At 36.4% G+C, this 12,882-nt stretch overlaps 2 protein-coding genes across 2 annotated transcripts; one reads left to right on the top strand and one right to left on the bottom strand.

The window, feature by feature from the left end:
• Positions 1 to 7,345: 7,345 nt before the first annotated feature.
• Positions 7,346 to 9,213, bottom strand: LOC111888865 (uncharacterized). The gene is made up of 5 exons (XM_023884990.3): positions 8,873 to 9,213; positions 8,222 to 8,427; positions 8,047 to 8,145; positions 7,904 to 7,977; positions 7,346 to 7,828 (listed from the first exon to the last, which is right to left on the bottom strand). The coding sequence occupies exons 1-5, from the start codon at positions 9,165 to 9,167 to the stop codon at positions 7,603 to 7,605; spliced, it is 900 nt and encodes a 299-aa protein (XP_023740758.1). The 5' UTR covers positions 9,168 to 9,213; the 3' UTR covers positions 7,346 to 7,602.
• Positions 9,214 to 10,023: 810 nt separating this feature from the next.
• LOC111888890 (histone-lysine N-methyltransferase ATXR6) lies at positions 10,024 to 12,127 on the top strand. The gene is made up of 5 exons (XM_023885020.3): positions 10,024 to 10,411; positions 10,906 to 10,974; positions 11,069 to 11,399; positions 11,479 to 11,691; positions 11,794 to 12,127. The coding sequence occupies exons 1-5, from the start codon at positions 10,129 to 10,131 to the stop codon at positions 11,951 to 11,953; spliced, it is 1,056 nt and encodes a 351-aa protein (XP_023740788.1). The 5' UTR covers positions 10,024 to 10,128; the 3' UTR covers positions 11,954 to 12,127.
• The last annotated feature ends 755 nt before the right edge of the window (positions 12,128 to 12,882 follow it).

Here is a 12,882-nt window from a genome sequence, read left to right as displayed (position 1 = left end):
TTTAAATTTTTTGAGAAAGTTCGTTAACAAAAGGTAATCACTAATGGTTAAAATAAATGATTTCTCAATACATTTTTTTGTAAATGTAACACCTGTTTTCCAAAATGCATTAGTTGAAGACTTAATGTGGTCACATATAAAACTTATGGGGAAAACCTTATGCTATGACATGGTATGTTGATGACCACGACGTGTCATGTAATTTAAATGAAAAGCGTGTCCGGATGGACACTACGACGTGGCAAGAGGGAGGACAGACGTTGTGGCTGCTGCACCCCAAGCTCGAGGTTTTTAGGGTTTCTCATATATTTAACGACCTTAAATCTTGGACTAGGTCATCTCATTCAACCTCCATCTCCCGTTTCGAAACTCTAGCATCTCATCTTGTCATTTGAGCTCTTTGTTGATGCTTTCGTCTTTTGAAGGTTGGAGGAAGTGTTGGTGATTTTAGTGTTATCAACATATTTTAGTGTAATTATTATTAATAATGAGATAGGCCGAGCTCCATTTACTAACCGAGACTGAAGGTGCATGGGTACACACTCGGAGTGATAAATGTAAACTTGGGAATACGGGGGTCTAGGGGCAGCGCCCCTACATGGCCCAAGGGGCAGATATTTCTATATCAGGAAATAGTCCATCCATGCAGATTCCAACCAACAATAGGTTGTGACATCATAATGATGTCAGGTTCGGTTATGTCTAAATAACCATATTTTAACCATCTTTTTGGTTCCAAAATGGTTGTAACCCCCATAGACTAACTTCCAACCGATTTCTTACATCTATATAAGAATGGCGAATGTTCCAAAAATCGGGTTGGTACATATATACACAAAAATCATACTTTTAATTTGATTTGTTTCTCAAGAACACAAAACATCAAGATACTTTTCCGTGTTTCAGATTTAGAAGTGGCATGACTTCTAAATTGTAATTCTTGGGATTATCCAAAATCTGATTTCGTGGTACCCAAGGTATAGGGTCAAAATCACAAATTCTAGAAAGTGATTGTAATCACAATTCAAGAAATATCCAAGTATATTGATATTCTTAAGGCCCTAAATTCTAGCATTCAAAATTTGTGATTTGTAAAGAATATCAATGATAGAATCTCTTAAAGACATGACTTCCAAATTTAGGACGTTGGATAAGTTTGAAGGCACCGTTGTTGGCAGAAGAATATGCATTTCCTTCTTACTACACTAAAAGTTGTTCACACTTTAAGCACTCGTGCACTAGAACCAATGGAGCCTAAAACCCTTGAACACAGCAGAAGAAGATGCATATGGGAAAAATCAAGGATTGTTCGGTAGCAAAGAATTGAATTTCTCAGAATTCGGATCTTACAATGGAAGTAGAAATGAGAATCCTTCTCGTTTCGTGTAAGCCTAAATCTATCGAACTCCTAAATTTTGGTGAGAGCAAGAAGACGTTCACTAGAGGAGAAGATAACATCAACAAAAATACCCAAGGAGGTATGCTCTCGTTCACCTCCGATACGGTTATTCCCTATCTCAAACTGTAAAATCTTGTGGTTTAATGATCGGAACAGACATAGAACCATCAATTAGAAGAGAGGCGGAGAGTCAACTCGTAGTGGATCCGTAGAAACGACCACATAAATACGGCAAAAAATCGAAAAATGGTTGGAAAGAGCCATTAAATCACGTGGAAACAGAGACAAAAAAGAGAAAAGCTAAACCAAAAATTCTACACCCTCCTAGCAGTAGTACCTTACGTCTCCAAAATGGACAAAGCATCTCTCCTCAACAAGTATATTGATTCAGGTTGCCTAGCTAAAACTGGTGTAATTGACATGGATTTTACAAGTTAAATGACTAATTGTGTAAAAAATGACCAATGTGGGGAAAACATCAAATTTAGTTGTGCTACGGTGTTAAAAAAAAAATCGAAACGACACTAATTATCAAATTCTGATTTGTTGGAAGATATTGCATGCTTAACTAATGTGCAAAAAGTCCACCGATACATTAAAAATAAGAGAAATTACACGGTTGGTCCCTATGGTTTGCTCTTACTTGCACGCTTCGTCCCTGGAAAGAATTTTTAACTCGGACCATCCCTATAACTTTATTTCGTTACCCGCCTAGTCCCTTAGTTAACTTTCCGTCTTATTTGGGGTTAGGAACTACTCACGTGAGTGGCACGCTGGGGGCATTTTTGTCCTTTCAACCCTACAACGGACTTAAAACTACTTCTCCTTCCTTCTTTTCTCAATCGGTGCTTCCAGTTCTCCTCTTCTACTCCATTTCTTTTGCTCGTGAAGATTGAAGATCCACAAAATTGATTATGGTGAAATGCAAGTGTGGAGCTGTAGGGATCATACGAACTTCAGGAACAAAGAGAAATCCTGGTAGGCCTTTTTATGCATGCCCTTTACAGGTATTGAGTTATCAATTTTTTTTGGTAATTTCTAGGATGAACCCTAGTTTGTGCTAATCGAGGGTATTGAAAACTTCAGGGACCAAGAAGTGGATTTATTTCGTGGGTAGATGAAGAAAATCATACGTATGAGGTTGAAAGCCAAAATCTTGAGCTTGAAATCCATAGTGAAGAACTTCAAATCCAAAATCGTGACCTTGAAATCCAGAATGAAGAACTTGAAATCCAAAATCGGAACCTTAAAATGTTGTTAATTGTCAGTTGGATTTTGTTTTTTGGGATAATTGTTTACAAGTTGTAGTATTAGGTATTTCAGTAGTGGTTTTTGGTTGAAGATGATCTAATGAAAATGTAATATTAGCATGTTTGTATTGTTGCATTTTAATGAAATGGTATATTTTGGTACAATTAATAGTTGCACTTTGTTGTCTTATAAAAGATTACAATGGATTATTACTATATTGTATTGCTGGAATTGGGAGAGAAAGGGTATCTGTTGGTACAATTAATAGATGCAATGCAACTGTAATCTTTTGGTATTTTTCATTTAACATATGACCAAAAACATGCCAAATGAAATGACCAAAAAACATGCCAAATGATCCATTATATAACATTAAATGAAATGACCAAACACATGCCAAATGAAATGTCCAAAAACATGCCAAATGAAATGACCAAAAACATACCAATAATTGATCCATTAGGTAACATTAAAACAAAAGCATTACATACGAGTTTAACCAAAAACAAATGTCTAAGTATCAACTGCAATTGTTTTGGTGATACTAAACACAATGCAGTTTAATCAAAATACAAACATCACATGACATAATAGTTTAACCAAAATACAAACATCACATTACATAATAGTTTAACCAAAATAAGAGCATCACATGATAAAAGAGTTTACAATGGATCCTTCTCTTTTCCTTTCTTCTTCTGTTTTCCTTTCTCATTCTGTTTTCCTTTATCCATCTCTTTTCCTTTCTCCTTCTCTTTTCCTTTCTCATTCTTCTTTTTTCCCTTCTTCTTCCCAACAGTTGGTAACTGCCCTTTGCAAGTCCTGGCATTGTGTCCTTTGTTGTTACATTTGGTACATGTAACAGTTTTTTGTGCTCTAGAAACTGTATTCCCTTTGATCATATCCTCTTTTTCTGTAGCTGACTTCCTTCTTTTCTTTTTTGGTCTTCCTATTGGGACACGGTGTTTTGGAGGCAACAATCCCTTTGATCATATCCTCTTTTTCTGTAGCTGACTTCCTTCTTTTCTTTTTTGGTCTTCCTATTGGGACACGGTGTTTTGGAGGCAACAAAGTAGTTGGACAAGGTGACTTAATCCACATTCTTCTACCATTTATCGGATCCACTTTGAAAGAGTACATGTTCCTCCAGGTTGATAGCCAATAACATTCATGAACAAAGGTTTCTGGAATACCAATTGCACCATTATTTCTCCTCATGTCCCATATTGCAGATACAACATGTTTGCATGGCATTCCAGTTATTTCCCACTTCTTGCATGAACAAGTTCGTTGATTCACATTCACTACACACTGATCTTGCCAAGGTCCACTCACTTGGTACTTCCCATTTCCACAACATGATGTTGTATACTCCTCTGCCTGATCTTTGATCTTTTGCAATAGCTTGGCAGCTGTTGGAGTCAAAGGGCCTGTTGCTTTGTCAATTTCTTTTTCAACATTCACAATCCTCTTCATGATGTACTCCCGGATGAACTCTAAGCAATTGATAATTGGTGTGTCACGTCCGTCTATTATTTTGCTATTAAAGCACTCGCATATGTTGCTTATCACAATATCAGAATGTGCTCTCCCTATTAATTAATAGAATACATGTATAATTGGTTAGAAAACATTAGAGTATACAACAATAGTTATCATACATTATAATATATAACATGGTCAAACCTGTAAAATGAGAACGTGCCCAATGTTGAGGTGGTATTTGTTTAAGCCACTCATAACATTCTTGGTTTAGTTTTCTAACTTCTTCCATTTCTTTTTCAAACTCTTGCACAGTATATGTTGTTGAACAATTCTAAAGCAGTTCTTTAAACTTATCCCCTCTCCAACGTGACCTCATATTTTCGTGTATGTGGCGAACACAATAACGGTGCTCTGCACAAGGAAACAAATCTGCGATGGCAGAACTTAAACCCTACAAGACAGATACATTATGTCAATGATTTCTTTTCCTTTAGATATTAGTATTCAAAACACAAGAAAATAACCTTTTGCATGTCTAATATAAATGTAAAATTTGAATTTGAAGCCAACCTTAGGTCATCACCCAAGTGAGTTAAAAACCATGTCCAAGAGTTCAATGTCTCAGCTTCAACCACAACATATGCTAAAGGATATATTCCATTATTCCCATTTAAAGGCTGTGCAATACAAACCAATAAATAAAAGTAAAAAATAAATCAAAATATATGGTTCAACCACAACATAAGAGAAAATGTACCACAGCAGATAAAATTTGACCATGGAAAGGTCCTTTCATGAAAGCCCCGTCTACCCCAAGAAAATCCCTCTTCCCTACTGAAAATCCTTGCTTCAAAGCACCAAGGCACACGTACACGCGTCTGAAGGTTCTTGTCTCAACATCAGGATTTGGTTCACTTTCGACATCAAGCTTGATAGTGGTGTCTGGGTTTTGAGTCTGCACTTTTAACAAATAATCTTGTAAGATCTTGTACTGAGTGGCATAATCACCCTTGATAATTTTTAAGGCTGCTTCTCTTGCCCTAAAGGCTTTCATCTTAGAAATATCTACTTTGTAGATACGTTGAAGTTGTTCCCTTAAAGCCTTGACTGGAATTTTTGGGTTTGCTTCCACCAGTTGTAGAATTTGCTTTGAAAGAAACTTGTAATCACAAGCCCTAACCTTTCTTGTTTGAAGACATTTATGTTCACTAACATATGTTTTAACTGTCCAATCCTTGTCACATTTCCACTTACTGGCTAAAAGAACCCAAGGACACTTACCTTCTTCATTGACTACTTCTTGACCGGTCCCACCACCTAGGCTTGTTATGGTTCCCCTGCATACAACCCTTACTCTGTTTTTATCATTCTTCTCAAAATCCAACTCCCTTCCTGTATCTATTGCATGTTGGTTAACCCTATCTTTAAACTCCTTTGACGAATTAAATTTCTGATATAAATAGAAAGGCTCACTGACTTGGGCGTTTTCGTTCTCATGCGCCCTTCTAATAGCTTTAATCTTTTTGTTTCTTTCTCCTTCTATCCCATCATCCGATGAAGAGTCGGACAAAAAAAGTTCCATATCTATAACTTCAAGGTCTGCTTCATTCCCATCTTCTGTAACTACATGATTCTTTCTTTTAGAAGCACCTCCAATCCACTCAACATCTGGGTCAACATTCAAGTGGAATTCTCTCATGTCAACTTCAACATCATCAATGATATTGTCTTTGTCCACAAGAAAGTCACCATCTTGACTCTCACTATCATCACCACTGTTGATCTCATCGCCACTGCTATTATTATCACTCCTATGTTCAATTTCAGTTTCCATGATGTTTGCATTATCACTTACCATGTCCACCTTGTCAATCGAAGGCTCATTTCTAGTAGGTGAAACATGAGGGTTGTTTCTATTAGGCTCAAATGTCAACACATCATTAGGCTCAAATTGTGTATCATGCCATTCCAAAAACAATCTTTTTAGGGTACAATCAATCTCAAATATACGTACCTTAGATGGGTTTGGTGACATCGAGTATGTGTGTAATTTCGTTTGCCCGTGCTCTGTATACACCTCGATTAGCTTATGCTGGCCAACATATTTTGCTAAATGCCTTACATCATCATCTGAAGCTAAAGCAAACAAGCCAAAATCCAAATCGCACAGTGGCCTTCGAAAATGATAGTACATCTCCACATGTAGATTTTCATCGATATACCCAAGTTTCACCATCATGTCATCAATATCGTGAACACAGAAAGGCTCGATGTCTATTAACTCAACGTAATGTCTCTTTCCGTTTACATACTTCCTTCCAGGAAAATCAGTAAACTTTCCACCATGGTTTAATAGCATGTAAAACATGGTCGGATGATCACCTATTAAGGAAATGCCCAAAAAATTTTGATTAACATTTGATTAGGGTTGTATGATTTCACGAAGCAAATGCAAATAAAAACGAGATTAGGGACTAGGCGGACTTACCATATTGAAGACGAACTTCTGCTTCACTGATCATCCGTCCTCGTGCTTCACTTAAATTCCAAACCGGCATTGTTGATTATTTGGAAAAGCATACAAAGTTTTAGCTAGCGACTAGGGTTTTCGTTTGAGAGAAGAAAGGGAATTCGTCTGACAAGTGTGTGTTTGTGTGTGTTTTGGTTTGACGATGATCAGAATCGTAAAACCATCCGTCTTCTAAATGGCGCTAATATATTGTAGGGTTGAAAGGAGAAAAATGCCCCCAGCGTGCCACTCACGTGAGTAGTTCCTAACCCCAAATAAGACGGAAAGTTAACTAAGGGACTAGGCGGGTAACGAAATAAAGTTATAGGGATGGTCCGAGTTAAAAATTCTTTCCAGGGACGAAGCGTGCAAGTAAGAGCAAACCATAGGGACCAACCGTGTAATTTTCTCTTAAAAAAACCAATTAGGATCCAACTAAACCCAAAAATATTGATGGCTTTTTTAATGTAGAACCGATCTTAAAGACACTATTGGTGTAACACAAGTTTAAAAATTCAAAACTATTTTAGCAATTTATATTTCATACTTGGTTATCTAAAATTTTGGGTTGACAATCATATGTTTTTTTTTTGTGTTCTACAAACTAGTTGAACAGTTAGTTCTTAGTTACTATAAGCTATCCATAAAAACAAAAATTCTTAAAATTTAATTATCTACAAAATTAATACAATGACGATAGCTAAAATTTAAAACGTGATACATGCATTAAAAAGTCTTGTTGTAAAGGTAACAACAGTTTTCCATGGGTAAGCTACAGGCAGAAAACATTATGCATTAACTGAGCAGATACTGCAGTTATCAATTTGTTGTAAACCTAACACAAGCATCATCTATCTGATTCAAAATATAATTCATAACACAAATACAATTTTCCATATCTACAATTGATGTGAGCTAACACAGCCTACAACAAATGTTGGAATTTGTGAGGTGAAATTCAATATAGATCTAAGGACTCAAGCACCCTGCGAGCTTGGATGTGAAGAGCTGTGAGTCTTTGGTCTGGATCAAGTGTGGATCCAAACTGGCTTGCAGCCCAAATCAATGATGCAGATTTCTCTCCCAACAGACGCCTTACATCATCATGTATCCCTGCCATTGGTGCTCCTTCCCTCCCATTTACATGCCCAATCAGCAACAATAGGAACTCCCCACATTTCAGCCTGTAACAACACACATAACTTTAATCCTCAAAAAACAATATCATATATTATATATATGACAATTGACAAGCATACCTCAAATTCTCATCTATTTGCTTGTCTCCTATAATCAACGCAACTTCCTCAATGCCATTGCATTCCTCAAAATCCTGGTAGAATCGTTATATGAACTTATTACGATTGCTAAACCATCTATCTCAACTCTCAAGATAACATACCATTTGATTTACGGATGAGTCCAGCATTATTGAGATAAGAGCATCTAAGCATGCACCTTGCTCAAGTACTCCCCTTGTTGCTAATATGTTCATCAACACCTGCATGTGATGGAATATTGGAATAAGAAAAGCTTCATGTGTTTTGTATCATTATTAAAGGTTCATGAGATTCCACCTGAATTGCCTTGAACTGATGGGCTAAAACAGTGCTCTCTTTGTGGAGCAGACAACATCCTTCCAAGACTCTTAGTGCTAGTGAAACTTCAGCATCAGTTGAAGGACTTTTTATCTTCAAGGGTTCAACACTGAAGATGTGATCCAAATTGCTCACTATCTGATCCTCACATTCTTGTAATGAGTATTGAAACAGAACTGGGACCACTACGGAGGATCAAAATAACACAAGACAGATTTTTAGTTACATTTTATCATACATTATACATACCACTGTAAACCAATCAAAATAACCATATCAGATGATATCAAAGCCCAAATTCATCCCAGGTCAACAAACAAGTAGGGAAAATGGATTTTTTTTAATTGATTTAATTCCATTTTGGTTCCTTCCATCCTATCGATGACAGCTAGTATAGCAGATCGACATAAAAATCATTCAAGGTCAACTAACCAGATCATAAAAATAAGTAATTTTGGTAAACAAAGGAAATGGTTCTAACAGACGTGAAACAAGATAGGAAATAACTAGTAGTTGTCAAGCATGAACTAAAAATACAAACTCTAAACAGATTTTTTATTTCCAATGTCCTGATTTGAATATATATAATCCGTATGATAAAATATGCGCTGGTAAAGTGGCATAGAGTACCTTGGAGATCGGGAATCGTTTGGGTGTGGCAGAAAAGATTGATGGTGGAATCAGAGGCCGCAACAGATCGAAGGAATTTGAGGATGTTGCGAAGGCCATGTAGTCGAAGGAACGAGAAATCGGAGCGTGCGTCACGGAGTCCGGTTCGTAGTGCGAGAGTTACCTCTCTGTAGAGTCTCTGATCGTCGAGTGAGCTCACAAGATCAGTCACCGGCGACGTCGTTTCCGACAGTTTATCACCACTCTGGGTTTCCGATTTCGGTGCCTCGTTCCAAAACGCCTTCTTCAGGTACATCTCTCTCCGTCTCTCTCGCTCTAGTCTCTCGGACCGACACAACACAGCTATGGCCTATGGGTATTTGAAATTCATGGGCTTAAACATGGGCCTTCTAATGGTTTTACTTTATTACAATTGGATAACATTTTCCACAAATAAAATAAAATATGTTTTATTTTTCTTGTATAATAGTTTTCATCTTATATGAATAAATCAAAATTTTAAATAGAAAAACCACTTCTTTAGTTAAATACATCCTTAAAGTTGCTAAGTTAACTTTCAAATTTCAAAAAAAGGCCTTATGCGTATGTGTTCGACCCATATTATATTCAGGGCCGTTCCAAACATATTTTGGGCTCAGGACGAGAGAAAAAAATAAGTCCTTAAAAAACACAAATGTCATCAAGTTTTTTATAATAAATCAATTAAAAGAAAAAATATTTGTATTATCTTCTAAATATAACAATTTCCATAAAAAATTTGGGTCTCTTTAAAAAATGGGCCCTGGACGGTCGTCCCTATCGTCCACCCTCTGGGACGGGCCTGATTATATTATGAATATTGGTGGAAATATTTAAGATAAGCCATTAAAAATATTGTTACAGTTTGTTGTTTATTATACAGCAAATGTGATAATATTATAGCCTTAGCATTTGACTTTAAATTATAAAATGCTATATTAGCTTTCTTTTAATTTGTGAATGATAAGATTTAATGACTTTTTTTTTTTTTTTTTATAATTTTGTCTTGTAACCTAACCTAATACAGTAAAATAAAAGGAAGGGACGGGAGGGGAGGGGAGGGGTAACAAATGTACTTAAGCCCTAAACTGAGTCCAACACCGGTAAAAATTAAATTAGGGCGCCAATTGATTTCCATTCGCAGATTTTCCCGCGAACTCTATTCCATATATACACACACAGTCACCTCTCTCTATATCTTTCTATTACATCTACATTCATTCACCTCTTCGAAAACGATGGTGTCTGGGCCGAGAGCGGTTGCTAGACGGAGGACCCAAGCTACGAATTCCAACAAATCTTCTTCCAGGGAAAGATCGAATGCAAAGAATAAAGATGACAACGACTACGGCGACACAAAATGTGAGGAATGTGGGTCAGGTGACTATGGATCGGAGCTCCTATTGTGCGACCAGTGTGACCGAGGGTTTCACTTATTCTGCCTCAGACCTATTCTTGCTTCTGTTCCGATCGGCTCCTGGTTCTGTCGTTCTTGTTCCACCAATCGGAAGACCATTTCAAGTATGTCTTTTTTCTTTTTTAATTTCAGTTGACCTGCATTTTGTCGCATTGCATGTTATGGCTTAGGTTTAAGATATTTCGGCTTTACAGCTAAAGGGGTTTTTCTGTTGTAAAGTAATGAACTAATTCATAGATGCTGATTCATCCAATGCTCAATTTTATACTGGTAGCTTGAAATGCGAAGATCCCCAATTAAACCCTAGATCTAAGGACTTTGCCCCAGCTGTCTAATTCAAATACTTTACAGTAATAAATGTAATTACATCCCGTGGAATTCTTCTCATACACCGAGGCAATTGATTCGCTTGATTATGTGAATGATAATCCAGGTAGCCGATAGGGTAAAATCTCATGATAAATTCTTGACTAGGAACAACCCCTAATTTCTAGGATACAAGCCTTTGAATTATATGCATTGCTGTCTGTGTACATCATGTTTAGTCCAGTAGTGATTGGTTCACCTTTAACAATGTCATTTCTTGTTCTGTACCCAGGGTTCCCGTTGGTTCAAACAAAAATCATTGATTTTTTCCGCATCCAAAGGTCGTCAGAATTTTGTCAAGGTAGATAAGAGAGATCATTTATTCATGTTGTTTATGTTTTATTGCTTGATTAGTGAAAAAGATTGGTAAGATTTGTTTTGTTATATGATTGTAGATATAGGCAAGAAAAGGAGGCGAAAAAGTTGCTTAATTGCATCAAAGAAGAAAAGGAGACTGTTACCATATAGTCCAAGTGAGGATCCTGCAAGAAGACTAGAACAAATGGCATCGCTAGCGACAGCACTGACAGCTACAGGAGCTGAGTTCAGTAATGAGCTCACATATATTCATGGCATGGCTCCTAGGTCAGCTAATCGTCCTGCTTTTGAGAAAGAAGGGATGCAGGTTTTATCAAGAGAAGACACTGAGGCGTTGAATCTGTGCAAGAGCATGATGAGGAAAGGGGAATGCCCTCCACTTATGGTTGTTTTTGATCCTGTGGAAGGGTAAGTGGGTGGTTTTTTTTTTTTTTGTGCTTAAACCTTTCATGAGGCAGGCGATTGATATATTATGTTATTGTTGCAGTTTCACTGTAGAAGCTGATAAATGTATCAAAGACTGGACAATAATCACTGAATATGTTGGAGATGTTGATTACTTAAAAAGCAGGGAGAATGATGATGGAGACAGCATCATGACTCTTATTTCTGCTGCTCATCCTTCAAAAAGTCTTGTCATTTGTCCTGACAAGCGCAGCAATATTGCTCGATTCATCAATGGCATTAACAATCACACCATGTAGGCTCTATTTGCCTTGTGATATATTTATTCAAGTATTAAAAGGGAATTTTAAAATTTGTGCAAATGTATTTGTATTTTATTGTTTGGTTCTGTTTACAGAGAGGGGAGAAGGAAGCAGAATTTGAAGTGTGTGCGATATGATGTGGATGGTGAGGCGAGGGTGTTGCTGGTAGCTAACAGGGATATATCAAAGGGAGAAAGACTCTACTATGACTACAATGCATATGAACATGAGTACCCCACTCAGCATTTTGTATGACCCTTAACCACTGCTTTTTATTTGTAACCTTTTTGGAATTTTGAAATCCTTCAAATGTACAAGCAAAGCATATTGCTTATTTAAACAATACAGAATGCTTTCAACTTTTTGGCATGCTACATTGCTACTCATATTGCTTTTTGCTAGTAATTTGTTCCTTTGAATTGCTTTAAACATTATGCTGTTAGGATCAGCACTGCTTTGAAGCCGTTGATGTCAGCACCTGATTTTTGTTTCTAACACAAACTCATTGTGTAATACTATTAATTATCAAATACACACTAAAGATTTTGTAATTGTCTTCTTTGGTTTACTTTAAATTAGTTTTACACAAAAGTTTGGCTTATGGCATACATTCTTTGGATTACTACTTTAGTACTTTTATCTCTAGTGTCAACTGTTTTTTTTTTGACATTTTGCTCTAGCCTCTAGCGGCATTTAAGAAAGATTAATCTTTTGTTGAGGCCATTGCCAATTGCCGTGTTGCATTGATATGAGGCATAATTAGGATTTCATCATTAAAAGAAATTGATTAGGAAAATGCATGCAGCCGTAACACAATAGGATAACCAGATATGTTTTATTGATGTTTGTTTCTTTTCCTATTATCAATTGTACAATTTAAGTGTGGAATGCATAAAAGATTTATGTATAGATAATGTGGTGGATACAAAATGTTTGCTTTTTTTTTTTTTTTTTTTTTTTTTTTTTTTTTTGTAAATTGTATGAGAATTATTAAATGATCATTCTACCTTTTCATTTACAAATAAAAAAGTTATCAACCGGTATCAGTAGTTTCATTTCATCAACAAATTCACCAATACGGTGTAGTAACCAAAAACCTGACACCAAATTATACCTGCCAATTGATACATAATATGATCAACAACACGGGTTTATGAGTTTTAAAAATTTGTGTTTTGTGTTTA

The sequence above is a fragment of the Lactuca sativa genome, chromosome 2 (assembly GCF_002870075.4).
Source record: "Lactuca sativa cultivar Salinas chromosome 2, Lsat_Salinas_v11, whole genome shotgun sequence".
Classification (NCBI taxonomy): domain Eukaryota; kingdom Viridiplantae; phylum Streptophyta; class Magnoliopsida; order Asterales; family Asteraceae; genus Lactuca; species Lactuca sativa.
Note: the sequence above shows the minus strand (reverse complement) of the source record. Positions and strands in the feature narration are given on the sequence as shown.

Coding starts and splice junctions, on each gene's coding strand:
- LOC111888865 (XM_023884990.3), bottom strand. CDS start 9,167: ATGTACCTGAAGAAGGCGTTTTGGAACGAGGCACCGAAATCGGAAACC. Junction 8,146..8,221: donor ATCAGTTCAAGGCAATTCAG/GTGGAATCTCAT, acceptor CATCACATGCAG/GTGTTGATGAACATATTAGC. Junction 7,978..8,046: donor ACTCATCCGTAAATCAAATG/GTATGTTATCTT, acceptor CGATTCTACCAG/GATTTTGAGGAATGCAATGG.
- LOC111888890 (XM_023885020.3), top strand. CDS start 10,129: ATGGTGTCTGGGCCGAGAGCGGTTGCTAGACGGAGGACCCAAGCTACG. Junction 10,975..11,068: donor GTCGTCAGAATTTTGTCAAG/GTAGATAAGAGA, acceptor ATATGATTGTAG/ATATAGGCAAGAAAAGGAGG. Junction 11,400..11,478: donor GTTTTTGATCCTGTGGAAGG/GTAAGTGGGTGG, acceptor TTATTGTTGCAG/TTTCACTGTAGAAGCTGATA.